At 48.8% G+C, this 17,930-nt stretch overlaps 1 protein-coding gene across 1 annotated transcript in view; it reads left to right on the top strand.

The window, feature by feature from the left end:
- Positions 1–15,442, top strand: part of Xkr6 (XK related 6) — a 215,748-nt gene extending 200,306 nt beyond the window's left edge. The window contains exon 3 of the mRNA XM_038310689.1: positions 14,478–15,442. Within this exon, the coding sequence (XP_038166617.1) occupies positions 14,478–15,442 (965 nt within the window). The remainder of the gene's footprint in view (positions 1–14,477) is intronic.
- Positions 15,443–17,930: the final 2,488 nt, after the last annotated feature.

The raw sequence follows: 17,930 nt of genomic DNA, 5'->3' as shown, positions 1-17,930 counted from the left end.
GGGAGTGATAAGAGGCCGAAAGAGAGCAACAAAGCCAGGAAGAAAGCTGGGAAAGGCAGCAGAGCTTCATGCGGCTTTTAGTGGGGGTGGGGAGGTCACCATGAGGTCACCAGGTCACCTTGCAGCCGAGAAGTGCAAGAGACAGAGCTTCAGTAAACATGGGGAAAATGTGTTGAGGAATTTAGGAGGATCCAGGGGTCAAGGCTCAAGGTCAAGGGGGCTTCCAGTATGTGAAATAAAATTGAGGGCAGCGGGGTTTCCCAGAGTGTCCCTGTACTCTGGCCATCTCTTATGCTGAGGAGGAGGAAGGGGGGAAGGTCTTCAAGATGGGGACTGTGGTGCTCCTCACCTGTGAGGCCAGATAGATGCACACACCAGAAGCAGGAATCCTGAGCCTCGTGACACAGTCCAGGAAACTGCAGCACAGTGAGCCTCTGCAGAGTCATCCCACCCTGAAGATTCCACAGAAGCACTGCCGTGCCCTGGGGCAAGGGCTTCCCTACTTGCTCCCTGGGTGGTCTGGAGACTGTCACCTAGAGAAAGGTGCTGTCCCTGTGAGCATCAAGCATTGACCTTGGTTCGCACCTGTCCTTGTAGAGCTGTGTCCTTCAGGGGGTCCTTCTATCACTCCCTCTCAGTGATCCTTTGCAAACTGCAGTGACCCCTTCTATCCCCGGCTCTACTCTTGATACCAAAGAAGCACCCAATGCAATGGCTGATGTCGGTTCTAGGCCATCAAAGGCACACCTGGTTCTTCCGAGGCCGTTGGTGTCAAGGATGTAAGACCCAGAGCAAAAAATGGTTCTCAGCACGCAGCCTCCTTCTAAGCCATGTTCCTGCCTTTCTGTATCAGGAGTAATGTTCTCTGCAGGCACTTGCAGAGGACACCCAGGGAATTAAGAATTCTCAGTACTGGGCTCAGGGTACTGTGGTGGGCAAAGCAGAGGTCTCTACTCTCTAAGGGCTCACATTCTATTGGAGACAGGCAAAAATAAATAGGTACATGAATATAACTTCAAGAACATATGGAAGATATATATATATACACATATGAAGACAACATATGCTTGTACTCTTCATAAGCATTCTACATATATTTGGCTCATGTATTTATGTATGCTATATATACATGTGCGTGTGTATGTATATAGAAATAGTATGTGTATATATACTCACAGTTATATAAAAGGAAAGAGTCATATTCAAAGTCTGTATTTTTACCCCTGGCTCGCAGAAGATAAATTAAGTCTTAGTTGCTTCATTGCCCAAGGTATAGGCTATACCCACGCTAGATACCTTGTGGCAGAACCCATGTTCCTTCCTGGACATCTCTCAGATGCCATTCAAATGCCATCATGTTTGGTAGCCACGGGAGACTGGGTGTGGTCTAGTTGTTCTTTGCCCAGCGAGAAGGGGTTTGCTAGACTCCTCAGGGACGGCTTAAGAAGAGGGCCTACTTCCTGAGTTCCAGCCAAGCAGATCCAGGCTCCCACAAGCCCTGACCGTGCAGCTGAGTAGCTGACATTTGTTCTAGAGTCCCCAAGGCTCGCCCTCATCCGCTGGCTGTGGAGACGGTATTTTGATATTTCTGACAATGTCTTAGGAGGGAGAGCCCAGGGAAACATAAGGTGCAGCTAGCTCTTCCGCTGGATGCTTCAAAGGCTGTTATTTGACCTTCAAGCTCCTTGAGAGGAGAGCTGCTCCCTCCCTGGGCTGTACCATGCTCCCAGGGTGGACCCTCGGGACAACTCAGTGAGCCCCAGTGGCCAGAAGAGCTTCATGGGGGTTTCCCACCTCCTCTGGTTTAGCCATAGAAGAAATGCAATGGAGGATCCGTGCCTGAGACAGGGTGATGGCTCTTTCCTAGTTGTCAGCCTGTTTGCTGTGAGAAAATACCTGACGAAGGCAGCTTGAGGAAGGAAGGGATTACTCCGTCTCTCAGTGTGAGGGTAGAGTCCATCATGGTGGGAAAGGCAGGGTGGCAGAGGTGTTGAGTCATTGCATCTGCTGCCAGGTTCAGAGAGTGGAATACTGATGTTTAACCCATTTTCCCCTTCTCATTCAGTCTGGGACCCCAGCCTATAACACACTGCTGCTTACTGAGGATGGGCCTTCCCATTTCAATTAGCTGCATCTAGAAACTCTCTTACAGACACGCACAGTGACCTGCTTCAGTGCTGATTTTAAGCCCCATCAAGTTGGTAACCAATATTACTATCAAAGGGAAAAAAGAAAAATCACTAGACATGGTGGTGCACGCCTTTAATCCCAGCACTGGGGAGGCAGAGGCAGGTGGATCTCTCAGTTCAAAGCCAGTCTGGTCTACATAATGAGTTCCAGGACAGCCAGCGCTACATAGAGAAACCCTGTCTCAAAAATCAAAACAAAACCAAATTACCCTCAGAGGAGTCTGCGTTCTTTATCAGCACCGAGACGATCTGTAATGTCCTGGTGTTCCTGTGTCCATAGTCATGGACCTTTTACAGGGTGATACCCATCTCTGGTGTCAGGGGCCATGAAAGGAGGTGGGACCTCAGTGTGATTAGATCTAGGAGCACACGATTCTTTGTCGCAGTTGCTTTCTTCACTGCAGGGTGTTTGGCAGCCTCCCCAGCCTCCATCTATCTGTATCCTGAGTTATAAGAACCAAAAGTATCGTCCCAGACATTATCTGACACAGTATGGGGCAAAACCACCCCACTGGCTATTACAGGGTGATGCTAAATGCTGGCTGCGTATTATGTACCACGGGGTCTGCCGCCTAACCTTGAACCTAGAGCTGTCACATTTCATGCAGAATGGGCTTTGCTGATTCCACGAAGAGCTCTGAACTGAAAAGATGAATCCGATTGCCCCGTTGTACCTGATAGGAGGAAGGCAGACCAGCAGGACAGAGGGTAATGTGTCTGTGAAATGTGAAAGTCTCGAAGACGACGCTGGAGACAGAGAAAGAAGCCGCCAGCCAAGAGATATGGGCAGCTCCGGAAGTTGAGAGGCAAGGAAGCCGATTCTCCCTGGAGCCTCCAGCTGGCACTCAGCCCTGCCAATGCTTCAGAAATCAGACCCTGACCCCCAGAACTGCGCCGAGAGAAATGTGCCTGTTTTCTGCCAGTACACATGTGGCCCTTTGTTCTAGTCACAGGAAACTGAAATCAAGGGGAAGGTAGATTTAGATGAGCAATAAAGACAACTGTGCCCACTGGCCTGGGAGAACTCCAGGTGCCCGTTCACAGCATCGCTTTGGCTAGGGAATCGGTGGCTTTGTTATCAGAACTTGCATTTCTGGCATCGCTTACGGAACAGCATGTGTGAGGCGTTTGCTCAAGAATCGTGTTGGGCAAGTACTCTGCTGACACAGAGTCTGTAGGAGTAGAGAAGATAGCTTTTCTCCACTCCAAAGTGAAATTTAGGGGCTTGGGAGATGGCTCAGCGGTTAAGAACACTGATTACTCTTCCAGAGGACCCAGGTTCAATCCCTAGCATCCACATGGCAGCTCACAACTGTCTGTAACTCCAGTTCCAGGGGATCTGACACCCATGGCAAAACACTAATTCACCTAGCAAGTCATATTTGAGCTCTAGAACCTATATTTTTTTTAAAAAAAAAAATTCCAGGCACAGTAGTACCTGCCTGTAACCGCAGCGCTGGGGAGGCAGAAATGGGAAGATCCCTGGAGCTCACTGGCCAGCTGGTCTGGCTGAATAAAGAGCTCTAGGCTCAGTGATAGATCCTGTGTTAAAAACCAAGGTGGAAAGTGACTGAAAATGATGCTCAAGTTTCAACGACAAACTGCCACATGCATATCTATACACCCATGCATATGTATCCATATATGTATACATGCACACATGACCATGTACACACACACACACACACACACACACACACACACAAGCACATGGAGATCATACGTCAGTTCTTTCAGAAGGGAAATCACAGTTCAGGGATGGACTGGGGCCGACAGTCTGCAGAAAGTGCTTTTGAAGTAGAAGCAATGAAGGAGCAAATGTTTGGAGTGCTGTGGCAAGGCCAGAGGTGTTTCCCACTGTGCATCTCAGGGTACGTGTAGGGTGTTCAAGGAGGAAGCAATGCCCGGGCTGAGCTCTTAGAATAAGCGGGAGGTGGGCAAGCAAAGAAAGCAGGGAAGAATCTATCTAGGCCGGGGCAGCAGCGAGACCTCAAGACAGAATGGCACATACATGCAGCTTATGTGTCTGTTTGAATACACTCATGGGCATCCAGCCCTGTGCTGGCTGCTAAGCCCAGCCCTGTTACTGCTGCTTTCCTTCCACTCTTAAAGCAGTGCCCTCAAGGAGAGCTGTCAGTCACCATGGACTTCTCACAGGTGAGGGGGTGGGCATGAGCCCAGCATCTCTTTGGAGAGTAGGGGCAGCTCTTGGCTGACTCTGAGGCTCATGTCAGAAGCATGCTGCCTTCCTGCCTCAGAGAGCAGCTTGGCTCACCAAGTTCTGATCACAGCCCATTGGGGATGAAAACTACTGAATGTTCTTTGGATTGTAGCCCAAAGGCAACTGGGAGTTAAGTGTCCCAGACTTGCATCCTCCTACCCAATAGCTTACTAGTCTAGCTGTCTGACCGACTGATAGGTGAAATATCTTAAGGGATCTATTTTATTATGATCCAAATATGACATCAGGAGAGTACGGCAACTGAAAACCGTTACTGGGGCTGAGGAGCTGGCTCAGCAGGTAAAATGACTGTCCCGCAAGCTTGAGGGCTTGAGTTTACCTGGCACTCACGGTCAAAGTCTCACATGGTGGCTCATGCCTGTGCTCCCAGCACTAAGGAAACAGATGGGACAATCCCCCAGGGCTTGCTTGTCAGCCAGCCTCACCAATCGGTATGCTCCGGGCTGAATGAGAGATTAAAAAAAAAAAAGAAAAACAACAATAAATAAGCGATTGAGGAAGACACCTGAAAGGAACCTCTGGTGTCCACACACATATGGACCCCTACACATATGGACCCCCATACACATGGGCCCCCACCACATGGACCCACACACACATGGACCCCCACACATAAGGACCCACACACATATGGACCCACACACATGTACATTCATGAACACACATACACATATGGACCCCCACCACATGGACCCCACACACATGGTCACCCACACATAAGGACCCACACACATGTACACTTATGAACACACATAATCACAACAAAAGGGTTTGTAATTCCAAGTTCCAGAAAGAGAAACTCACTGTACCCTGGGGCTTGTAGTACAGGGAGCCTTGTGCCGAACAGGAGGCAGAGACTGAGGGAGGCAGGAAGGGAGAAAGTTGTCAAGGTTGTTCTGTGGCTTCCACAGGAACAGCAGGCAGGTAGGCAGGCAGAACAGTTCAGGCTGCTGTGAACCATGGGAATCATGTGTGCTCCCCTAGCCAGAGGGCGATGTTTATCCCTGGCCTGGGGTGATGAGAGCAGGTAGCAGAGGGACCAGAGGGTGGGGGCTCCTGGGAGAGGCAGGCTTTTATGCTGAGATCTGAAAGCATTGCTCATAGGCAAAGTCTGCTGCTCTCTCTAGGAATTACCCTGACTTCTCCAGGGGCAGCAAGACCACGGATGTCAAAGCATCAGATCAAAGGCCCCTGCCGAGCCCAGAAACCATGAGCAGTTCCTTTACCTCTCTGAGCATGAGATATTCTGTGAAATGGAGACACTAATAGGCAGTTAGGGATTATTGTTCAGAATGGGTGAAATAACGCAGGGTTTGGCATAGCACGCTCGGGAAGCCTTCACTATCGGTGGTACCCTTACGCTTTCTTGTTTCCAAGCCATTCTTCCTGAAATACAAAGACACAGGTTGGGGCTACCTGGGAGCATCCCTTCCCTCAGTTAAGACAAGGAGGAGATTGTGAAGACTGAGTGGATAAAACTCTTTTTCCAGGGCACATACTACAGAATCTGAAGCTAGCTGAGGACCCTTGTATGTAAAAAAGCACCCAGGCAGATTTTGTGCATAATTCTAGAGAAATCTCTCAAGGTTCGGCCCTGCCCTTGGGAACTAACCTTTACCCCAAAACCAAGCAGCAAAGGAGATTCAGCATCTGTGTAGGGCAGGATAGAGAATAAATGGGAAAAGAGGAAGACATGGGGGGGGCAGTGAAGGTTGCGTTCTGAATGCAGTGATTGGTGGCTAAGAAGCTGATCTCTGATAAAGGTCTCAGTGAGGTGAATTTGGCTACACATGTGTGAATACTGGCGAGGAGAACTTCAACCGGAGACAATGCCCTGGGGTGAAGTGATCCTGGAGGGGCTGGCATGGGTGGACTCCTGAGAGGACAGAGGGGCTTACGGAGGCTTCCCTACCATCGGGACCTCTATCTGAGCCTTCTGGAGATGGACCACTAAGAGGTGCAGGCAGGGGGCTGGCAGGTGCACGTGTAACTCTTGAGGCAGCCTAGATTGAGTGGAGCCTTGAAGGTCCATCTAAGGACGACAGCTGTGCTGGAGGGATGTGGCCCATCAATCATAGCAGCATCTAAGGACCACAGCTGTACTGGAGGGATGTGGCCCATCAGTCATGGCAGCATCTAAGGGTCACAGCTGTACTGGAGGGATGTGGCCCATCAGTCATAACAGCATCTAAGGGTCACAGCTGTACTGGAGGGATGTGGCCCATCAGTCATAACAGCATCTAAGGGCCACAGCTGTACTGGAGGGTTGTGGCCCATCAGTCACAGCAGCATCCAAGGACCACATCTGTACTGGAGGGTTGTGGCCCATCAGTCACAGCAGCATCTAAGGACCACAGCTGTACTGGAGGGTTGTGGCCCATCAGTCACAGCAGCATCTAAGGACCACAGCTGTACTGGAGGGTTGTGGCCCATCAGTAATGGCAGCATCTAAGGACCACAGCTGTACTAGAGGGATGTGGCCTATCAGTCAGAGCAGCATCTAAGGACCACAGCTGTACTAGAGGGATGTGGCCTATCAGTCAGAGCAGCATCTAAGGATCACAGCTGTACTGGAGGGATGTGGCCCATCAGACACAGCAGGCTAACCATGTAGTGGTTTGGAAGCCTAAGCAATTCCATGGCTTCAAGGACCTGTGATTAATTTCTCCTTGCTGCCTGTGGGCCGTAGGTCTCCAGGGAGTGGCCACTGGCTGTTCTGGAATGTCTGTGGGGACAAATTCCATGTGGGCCACAAGTTTACTTCCTGCTCTGCACCAGGCCAGCGAGTGAGCCATGACGCTCATTGCTGGGAACTTGTCATAGCTAAGCACGAAGCATTTGACAGTCTCTGGCCTGATCTTTGGCATACACCAAGTGGCCAAGCTCTGATTGAGTTGAAACCTTGGCTATTCCCAGGTCTAGCTAGGCAGTTTCCTGGGGGCCTCAAGACTCTCCTGTGAGCTTGTGTTGCCCAGGGAAACATTGATCTTTGGGTTGACCTCAGGGATGGAGATCTTCCCAGGGAGCCGCTGCAGGGCAGTGAGCCTGTACTTCATAACAGAGCACACTGTAGCCTCGGACTAATCACCTGGTGGGATAGTGACCACAAGGATTCTGCGAGGGTCACTGCTGTCTTTGTGGTCTGGGTATTAGTCCCCTGAGGAAGGATGAAGGAGCTTTAAGAGCCTCCCATTTGGTTCCTACAGAGCCTGCATCTTCTCCTACTCCAGCAAGATTCAAATCTCCATGCCCACGTTTCCCCCACTCATTCAGCCCTCATGAAGACCAGCAGTGTCCTGGAGCTTTAAGGCATGGGTCACTTTCAAGGTCTAATCCTGTGTCTAGGCTCCTGTGAGGTACATGATTTGGAAGATTTTTCTTAAATTTCTTTATTTAAAAAAATAAATTAAGCCGGGCAGTGGTGGCACACGCCTTTAATCCCAGCACTCGGGAGGCAGAGGCAGGCAGATCTCTGAGTTCGAGGCCAGCCTGGTCTATAAGAGATAGTTCCAGGACAGGCTCTAGAAACTACAGGGAAGCCCTGTCTTGAAAAAACCAAAAAAAAAAAAAAAATGAATTAAGGGGCTGGAGATACTGTTCAGTGATTACAGCACTGGTTACTCTTGGAGAGGACCTGGGTTGGGTCCCCGGAACCCATACTACCCATAACTACATTATAAGGGTTCTAGTGCCCCCTTCCGGCCTCCCCAGGTATCTGCACACACATGGTACACACAGACAAGTAAGCAGGCACACACACACACACACACACACACACAAATTAAAGATGAATGTTGAAAAAAGTGAATTAAATAAAAAACCACACTGGTTTACTAGAGTCACCATCATGGAGTGCCACAGGCTGAACAGCATAGCAAAAATGGCCTCCTCATGATTCAAGAGACTGGAATTCTGGATCAAGATGTCAATGGATGCCTTCTCTTGAGGCCTTTCTCTTTAGATTACAGGCAGTACCTCTGCCAGGTCCTCATGTGGTTCTTCTCTGTCTGTGTGTCCCTAGTATCTCTCTGTGTCCTCCTCTTCTATGAGGACGCTAGTCAGGCTGAATTAGGGACACCTCTATCATCTCGCTTGGCCTTAAACTGCTCTGTAAAACCCCTCTCAGTTGGTCTGGACAGGGTGGCAAATGTCTGGAATCCCAGCACTCGAGGGCCTGAAATAGGACGGCTATGAGTTTGAGGCCAACCTGGGTGGCAGGATGAGGCCCTGTCTGAGAAACAACAACGAAAACCCATCTCCACATCCTAGGTGCTAGGGCTGAGGACTTCAACACAAAGACCTAGGGAAGACCCAGTTCAGCCCACGACCAGCACAGCCTCCACATGGTCCTCCTAATAAAACTGTGACCTGAATGTTGGTGTTCGGAGGGTCCTGCCTGTGTTCTCCCAGACAGCTGGGCATTGGCCAGGAGTATTATAGCACAGGGGAAGCCCCTCTTCTGTCCTGGCTCGTCATCCCCATCTGTGTCCCCTACATCTAACCCCTCCGGCAGGGTCAGCTATTCAGGGTCCTCTGAAGGGGCGCTAACCTGCAAGACATGGGCTGAAGAAGAGGAAGGAGACCAAACAAGATTCTATTGTCAAGGTCTCTGTTTATTGGGGTGAAAGTTACAGCTTATATACCCTTGAATGGGGTGGAGGTAGGGGTAGGCAGGAACTCTGCTGGGGTAAGTGAAGGTCATCAGCCAGCACCTGGTGTAAGCCGAAGCATGTGATTCATTAACATTGGAGTAAGGGGTGGGTTCCCTTAACAGATGTGATCCATTAGCATTGGAGTAAGGGGTGGGTTCCGTTAACGGATAGCTCTCAAGATAGTGGGATGAGGGGTGGGTTCTCTGTAAACATCCTTAGGGCAATGACCTCTGCTATCCCTGTAAGGACAATGGTCCCTGACAAATCTATCCTTTAGGAAAATGGTCCCTGACATACATCATCTGTCTGCTGTCAGCTAATGGCTCGCCAGCAAGCAGTTGAACTAATGATTCCATGAATTGGAGAGGCCACAAGCTTTATCCAAAGAAAAGATGCAGGCGTGGCCCGGCCAAGCCAGGAACATTTACTCCATCAACTGACAATGATATATCCAGTGTTGCAACTGAGTTTCTGTGAGTTCCTTGGGGGAAAGGTTGAAAATAGGTCTATCTGATACCTGTACCATTGGCTCTTAAGCCCATGGAGGATAAAGGTCACGTCTGGTGAACATCCAGAGAGAGAAACCCATTTCCTACATGGAGTCTCATGAGCCTGGCTTTTCTCAGATCTTCAGTGAGATGGACTAAGGCCTTTAGCCACCACCAACTTTGGATGAAAGATGTGCTGGAGCCTTGAGTAGAGTGGGGGGGCGGATATGGTAATGTGCTGAACTAGAAAGTGGTGGGAATGAGGGTTTGGACACCTCCAGGCCACCTTCCTCCCTCTACAGTCCCTGCTCTGTGTGGGTATGAGGCCATCTTCACACCCTATACCTGCCACTCCCACTCCCAGGCTCTGGCATGCCTTTTGATTTAGGGGTCCATTTGTACTTCCAAAGACAAACTTGTCATTCCAGGCCCCCAAGGAATCCATGGCTAGGAAGTAGGACAAGTTCTGCCATTGAAACAGGCCAATGACCTTCATTACAAATCACCTTGGGAATGTAAAAGACCCCAGCTGTTGGAAGGACAAGATGGAGAAGACACAGCATCACCTAGCAGCCGCAGATAGCAGGAGGAACGCTATCCTAGGCTGCATGGTCACTGGTCCTCAGGGTAAGCTTGGGCAAGGCTTGCTGGGGGATGAGCAGGTTGAGAAGCGTGTATGAAGAACTTTCTTCCATAAGCCATGTGGCAATTCCAGACTTCACCAAGTGAGAACTAGCTGCGGTTGTGAGAGGAGACCATGACTGCCTGCCATTGTTCAGCCCTCCCTGTGGGCTTTGCTTCTCTGTCCCCCATGACCGTTTCCCGAGCCTTCGTCATAAGCGAGTGATAATGCCATGTGATGTCTTAAGAACATCTGCACCATTCTTTGTGGGGAAAACCCAGAAGCCCCATTGCAGAACCAGCAACTTTAGTGCCACAAAGGGTGAGACAAGAACAAAGCCTCAGGGCGAGACAGTGGTGGCATATGCTTTGATCCCCAGCACTTGAGAGGCAGAGACGAAGGTGTTAAAGCCCGTGTGGCTCCAACACAGAAAATTATCTTCCCTAACTGGACTGGTACGGAGCCACAAGGAATAATCAGACACAACTTACACACTCACCATGGAAGGGCATCTCAGGGTCTTTTCTCCTGACGATCTCCCCACGTTTATTCTCCAACCAACTTGTATACCAACACATAAACTGAGCGGGAAAATACATTAGGCTGTCTCCTAGGTAACCAGGTGAAATGGCCTTTTGTCACGTCCGCATCTACCTGTCTGCTGTGTATGCTAGCTGTCACGTAGGCCTGAATTAGCATCTCTATAAGGTATCCTCCAAATTACAAAGGAAGGAGCACCAAGCATCCTGATCTTTGTTAGGCAGAGACAGCTTGTCTGCAGAGCTACGTGACCCCCTCGGATGGGGCCTATGGCTTTGGCGCCTGGGTGCCACACCATACAGAAATATGGGCCTACACAGAGGCAGAATCTCCAAGTGCCGACTACAGAGGAATGAGTTCCAGGACAGCCAGTGTCAAACAGAGAAACACCTGTCTTGAAAAGAGAAGTGAAGAAAGCCTCAGAACCACAGCGGTGGAGCAGGAGGAGGCATGGCTAAGCAGGAGGCAAGGAGGCGGAGCACGGTGTTGGGCTGTGGCTGCTGAGCAGAGCACACGGAAAGCCCTGTACTCAGAAGGCAGACAGTGTCACCACACACAGAATGGTAAAACCAGAACTGTGAAGGCCAAAGGCTGTCCTGCTCTGGTACCCCAGCTCCGTTCAAATCAGGCTTAGAATGGAAGCGAATTGAGGCCATGCTCTGGCAAAAGCTGAGCTGGAGTTTCCTGCTCCACAGGCTCAGCACTCTTGCTCTCCTGAGAGGAAAATAACAGGGCAGTGATGGTTCCCATTGTGTTAGCAGGAACCAGATCAAGCCTCCCTCCTACTTCACTTTCATAAAACTCCTTTCTGACAGCCAAGTCAGGACAATTCCCAGTAGGTGCTTAAAGATTAGCACCAAGAAATGAATTCCAGCTAGGTGGTGGTGGTACACCCCTTTAATCCCAGCACTCAGGAGGCAGAATCAGGCGGATCTCTGTGAGTTCGAGGCCAGCCTGGTCTACAGAGCAAGTTCCAGGACAGCTAGGAAACACAGAGAAACCCTGGAGAGAGAGAGAGAGAGAGAGAGAGAGAGAGAGAGAGAGAGAGAGAGAGAGAGAGAGACAGACAGACAGAGACAGACAGAGAGAGAGACAGAGAGACAGAGACGGAGAGGAGAAAGCATTCAAAGCTGGGCATGGTGACACATTTCTTTAATCTCAGCATTTAGGAGACAGAAGCAGGTGGATCTCTATGAGTTTGAGGCCAGACTGGTCTACAAAACAAGAACAAGTTCAAGGACAGCCAGGACTGTTACACAAGAAATTCTGTCTTGAAAAGCCAAACAAACAAACAAAAAGAAAGGAAGGGAGGGAGGAGAGAGAGAGAGAGAGAGAGAGAGAGAGAGAGAGAGAGAGAGAGAGAGAGAGAGAGAGAGAGAGAGAGAGAGAGTTGGAGCTGGGAAGATGGTTCAGCCAATCAAGTGTTTATGGTGCAAGCATAAGGACATTAATTTGATCCTCAGCATCACATAAAAAGTCCTGTAATTCCGGTATTGGGGTGTAGAGACAAGGGCATCCCTGAAGGTCACTAACTAGCCAGCCTAGCCTTCTAGGTAACCTCAGGTCCCAATGAGAGGCCCTGTCTCAAAACATAAAGTTTACAGCTCTTAAGAAATGTCACCCGACATTGACTTCTGGTCTTTACATGATTGTGCATATGTCTATGCATGCCTGTACACAGAGAGACATGAATACATGCACACACACACACACACACACACACCTGTGTATGCACACAGACAAAAATGAATTCAGTTGTTAGAACTCTGGAGATTGCGGCAGGATGATTTGGAGTTCGAGGCTAACCTGTGCTACAGTAGTGAGTTTGAGACTAACCTAGGCTACTTAGAAACACCCCAATTCAAGGGGAAAAAGGAAGGAAGGAGCGAAGGAAGAAAGGAAGGAAGACTGGCCAGTCAGGTGGCAGTGGAGTCACAAGAATGTTTGAAAGGAATTTCCTGAGAGTGTCCCAGGGACTAAGTCTGACACACGATACCATGGTGTGACTGCCTGTTCTCTTCCCTCTGGACACTCACGCCCAAGTCAAGTGAATCCTATGAGGACCTGCCATCCCTACTTCAACCTAGTAGCCAGAACACAGCCTGTCTCTAAATGTTTGTACCACAAACCATGCATGGTGTCTGGGATGCAGACCAGATAGATGCCCTGCGTGTAGGACAAGCGGGCAGGCCATTCAAGTATCCGTTATAGAACTTTCCAGAGAGGTTGGATGAAAATCCACCGTCACTGCTCTAAAGATATTTTTTCGTTTGGTTTGTGTCTCATCCCTCCTGTTCGTTTTGTGTCTTCGTTGATATGAGCAGCGCGCATGCTCCCGGTGGCAAACATCTAGATGTTCAATGCTCTGTGTGCTGCCCACGTGCTGGGTGTGCTATGGTTCCTGACACACTATTTTACAGTCTGAGACCCAGAGAGGAGGGGAGGAGGGAGATTTGTGAGCCGGGCAGGATCATAATTCTGGAACCGGCAAGCAGAAGGACTTTGTTTCCTCCTTGAAATCCAAATCCTTATGAGGTAGTGTGCAGGGACCCAAGCGAGGCTCTGAGGTGTCTTTCTTGGTCCCTTGGGTACCTGAATCTGATTTTAACACTAGTGGGTAGCATAGAGCTGATTTTGGCTTGGAAGACAGAAACAGGAGAGCCGTGCTTGTGAGAATAGACTGTTAAGGAGACCATCAATGAGATGGTAGCCGGGCCTCCAGTTGCATTTAGTTCTGAATTTTAGGAAGGATTACACAAGGGGGTGCTAGACACTCGCTTGGACTACACGTGAGGAATTCAGGGTTGATGGAGGAATCCTGGATGAGAGGACATCATGCAGCCATACTTGGTGAATGACTACTTGTTCTTGGGTGGATTGGATCATAACCAGTGGCATTTATTGCCATTTCATTTGATTTGTTCACAAACATCAATTAAGCAAAGTCAGAAAGAAAACTGATTTGGAGAAATTGGCGTGGTTCCAGGGCTCCGAGACATCCAAGCTCCTAGAGTCTTTGAGTGTTGGAGAATTTTCTGGGGGAATGAACCACAGAGGCCCCCAGAAAGCATCACCAAACCCACAAGGGGAAGGAACGCTTCCGAATCAGGGGGTAGTGATTCTAACCTGGGAGACCAGAGGAGAGAGGACAATGGCGAGGGAAGACCTCAAGGGGGCTGCTGGGAGAGCAAGAAGAGTGTGTGCAGAGGTCAGAACAGTGCCACAGGTGCCAGCGGAGGGGACGGACATCCCACTGCGGCTTTAGAGGGCTGGTTAAGGAGAAGGCTGAGTGGGAAAAGGTCCAGAAAATGGCATTTGGGACCTTGAGCGAGCCACCTAACACTCTCACGGAAAAGGATGATTGAGGGAGGAGCTTGAGTTAGGGTGGGCCTCCGCAAACCCAAGATGACTTCAGCAACAAGGACCCTTAAGGTAGACAGCGAGTGGGCCCCACTCATCACAGATGTTCCGTATTTCCCAGCTCCAGGCGGAGCAGGGCCTCTCCACTCTGCTCCTGAGCCTCGAGGCTCTCAAATTGCAACGGGGTTTCTGAAACCCACTCCAGACACCCACAGTTCTCGGTGTGGGAAACAACCGGGACTCTGGTTTTGTTGCCTGATTTTGTTTCTCTCTCCTTCCTCCTCTAGATTGTGTGTGGGCGTCTCCTCAGCCAGGAGTTCCATCCACCACATCCACAGTAGATATCCAAGGTGTTAACTGTGTGGGTTTGTGTCTTTTTGGCAGGTGTCTCCTCTGTGACTTCCCTGATGTCCCTGGCTTGGGTGCTAGCCTCCTATCACAAGCTGCTGCGGGACTCCAGGGACGACAAGAAGAGCATGAGTTACAGAGGGGCCCTCATCCACCTCTTCTGGCGCCTCTTCACCATCTCATCCCGAGTTATCTCTTTCGCCCTATTTGCTTCCATCTTCCAGCTGTATTTCGGGATCTTCGTGGTGGTGCATTGGTGCGCCATGGCCTTCTGGATCATCCATGGAGGGACAGACTTCTGCATGTCCAAGTGGGAGGAGATCCTCTTCAACATGGTGGTAGGGATCGTGTACATTTTCTGCTGGTTTAACGTCAAGGAAGGGCGGACTCGATACCGAATGTTCGCATACTATACGATAGTCTTGACCGAGAATGCTGCCTTGACGTTCCTTTGGTATTTTTACAGAAACCCGGAGAGCACTGACTCCTATGCCGTGCCAGCACTGTGTTGTGTCTTCGTTAGCTTTGTGGCTGGGATCGCGCTCATGCTCTTATACTATGGCGTGTTGCATCCAATGGGGCCGCGGGCTAAGGTCTTTGCCAGCTCCTGTTGTGCCGAGCTGCTCTGGGGCATCCCTTTGCCCCCCGATGTTGAGCCCATGGCACCTCAGACCCCTGGGTACCGGGGGACCCAGGTCACTCCCACCAGAGCCGTGACGGAACAGCAGGAGGACCTCACGGCTGATACTTGCCTGCCTGTATTCCAAGTGAGACCCATGGGGCCCTCCACCCCATCAGGGCGTCCTTACCACCCAGAAGGGCCCCTGATTAAGATTGACATGCCAAGAAAGAGGTACCCGGCCTGGGATGCGCACTTTGTAGACAGGAGGCTGCGGAGGACTATTAACATCCTGCAGTACGTCACCCCCACCGCAGTGGGCATTCGCTACCGAGATGGGCCTCTGCTCTATGAGCTGCTGCAGTATGAGTCTTCACTCTAGAACACCTTGACCCAGATTGAGAAGGGGACCTTAAGTTTGGTTGCGGTCAATGCCGCCTGCAAGAAATATAACCCTCCCTTCCCCCAATACACAGAACCACCACTACCACCACCGCCACCACCACCACCACCACCACCACCGCCACCACCAACACTACAAAAAGATCAATGAGTCACATCCCCTTCAGATAAGCTTTCTTTCCAGTCACTATATGTATACAAAGATATTCTCTATGTTTTGTAAGTAAAAACAAAAAGAAAAGCTTTCTTTTGTTTTTTACACATAAGAAACAGTATTGAAAAAAAATTAATCCCACACTACAGTTCCTAGGGTGGAGAAGGAGGAGCTCTCTCCTCTCCAAAAGAAACAAAAAATTTTTCTACTTTCCACCAAGTGTAGATCATTGATGGGATTGGTGCTGATTGAGAGAACTAAACAAAACTAAACTAAACTAAACAAACAAACAAACAGAAACCTTCAACTGCCTTATGCCCTTAGGTGCTGAGTTTCTTTAGGTACTGTCAGTTTTCTCACACAAAACTCTCTGGTGACTTTCACACCAGGAGAGAAAAAAAATTAAATAATCAAATGAAACAAAAATCTATCAACAAAACAAACAAATTAAAACAACAGATACCATACCAAAACAATCCTTCCTATCTGATGATTTGTATTGAAAAACAAACAAACAACAAACAAACAAACAAACTGACCAAAAGCAAAGGCATAGAAACCCCTCTCTTTATTCAGTTTCTCTTGCCCCCTCCCCATTTTGCAAAGCCTTCTAGAAGCTAAAGGGCTATTTGGATCTCCACTGGCCGGAAAAGCTACTGGAAGGCTGACTATGTGCCATTTTAACATTTGCCTAGCAAGAATTGCATTGTTTTTCCCGTGCAAAAAAAAAAAAAAAAAGAAAAAGAAAAACAAAAAAAGGCAAAATAAAAACAAGAATGAAACCCCCAAACACCCAATTTGGTAAATTCTAAAAGCAGATCAAAGGAAATGTCCATAAACACCATCAAAGAGAATCAGTAATGATACAACTCAGCATGGTAGCAAAAAGGATGACATCAATTTAAAGGCACAATACTTAGTCCCTGACTGGTGACAATGATCTCTTCCGTCATTTTAAGGCTGAGAAGGGCGTGTGTGTGTCACGTGTGACAGTGTGGAAGGCCTCTTCTCTTTCCATTTGGTAGGGAGCCTTAAACTGATCCGGAAAGAGGTTTTTTTTTTTCATTTTTTCATTTGTGCTTTTGAAAAATAACATAAAGAGGAACACTAGAATATCTATCTCTATATCAAAAAGTCAAATCGTATTAACCAACCCATTTCACAGACTGGTGCTTCTGTCAATGTGGTTGGCTGAGACTCATTCAGCCTGGTGCATTTGGGGTGAGTGGACTGTGTGTGTGTGAGTGTGTGTGTGTGGTGTGTACACCTGCTGTAAGGTCTTGCCAGAAATACACAAAATTGAAATGAGGCAGATACTGTGGTAGCTGGGAAAGGGACATGTAAGGGGCTGGATGGAAAGGTGGACCAAGTGGCATCTGAGTGTGGCCATCCACCTGGAGAGCAAGTCCCCACCCAGCAGCAGAAACTGCTCCTCCAGGCCCTGTGGCTTTGGTGAGGATTTGAGACAACTGTTTATTTTTCTCACTGTACCAAGGTGAATTTCTGGAGGTGTCACAAGTATGTTTGACCATTTGTAAAATTTTTTAATTTGTTTTTGGAAGGTACTGTTCCTTTAAGAGTATTTCTGTTTTAGGGTATTATTTTGATACCATTCTATCTCACTTGGGCACACATTAAAAAATGAAAGATAAGAAAAAAAGAAAATTAATCATAAAAAGAAAAATATCTCCGCAAAAGATATATATGTGTAAATATATATATATATCTATATATACATGCACAGTATTTTAAATACATACTGTTAGTCTTTATTGTCTGTGGTTGTGATTGTTTTTTTAATTCTGGATGTAACTGTTCAGGGTGCAAGACCTCACACTGAGCTATACTTAAGAGAAGTTCAAAAACTGAGGAAATTTTTTTATGTTTGATGAATTTTTTATATTTTATTTTAAATAGCTATTCAAAAAAGACCCTCCTTGTCACTCCTTCATGGTTACCTAAATCTCTTTTTTTTTTTCTTCCTTAAACCTTAAAACATGTATTAGTTGTGAAACCAACTGCTCCCTCCTTTGTCCCACCCACCCCCGTATCTCATGCGTTACTGCAACTTTGCAGGACCCCTAAGATGGGGTCTCAGAGGGTCCTACCTGGTCCCTGCTCTGGGAAGCAGGATACAAGCGAGCACACTTCGGCTGAGGTGAAGACCAGCTGGGCTGCCTCTGCCGGGCAGGAGCAAGCGGGGGAGAAAGGGACGGCTTGGATCTCTGTGTGAAAGCAGTGAACAGAGGGAGAGCCCACAAGACTTGTTCAGTCCTGCTGGGGCTCTGTCCCCAAGCTCCAGTCCATGCTCTGC

Source organism: Arvicola amphibius, chromosome 13 (assembly GCF_903992535.2).
Source record: "Arvicola amphibius chromosome 13, mArvAmp1.2, whole genome shotgun sequence".
Lineage (NCBI taxonomy): Eukaryota > Metazoa > Chordata > Mammalia > Rodentia > Cricetidae > Arvicola > Arvicola amphibius.
This window is presented reverse-complemented; position numbering and strand designations above follow the sequence as displayed.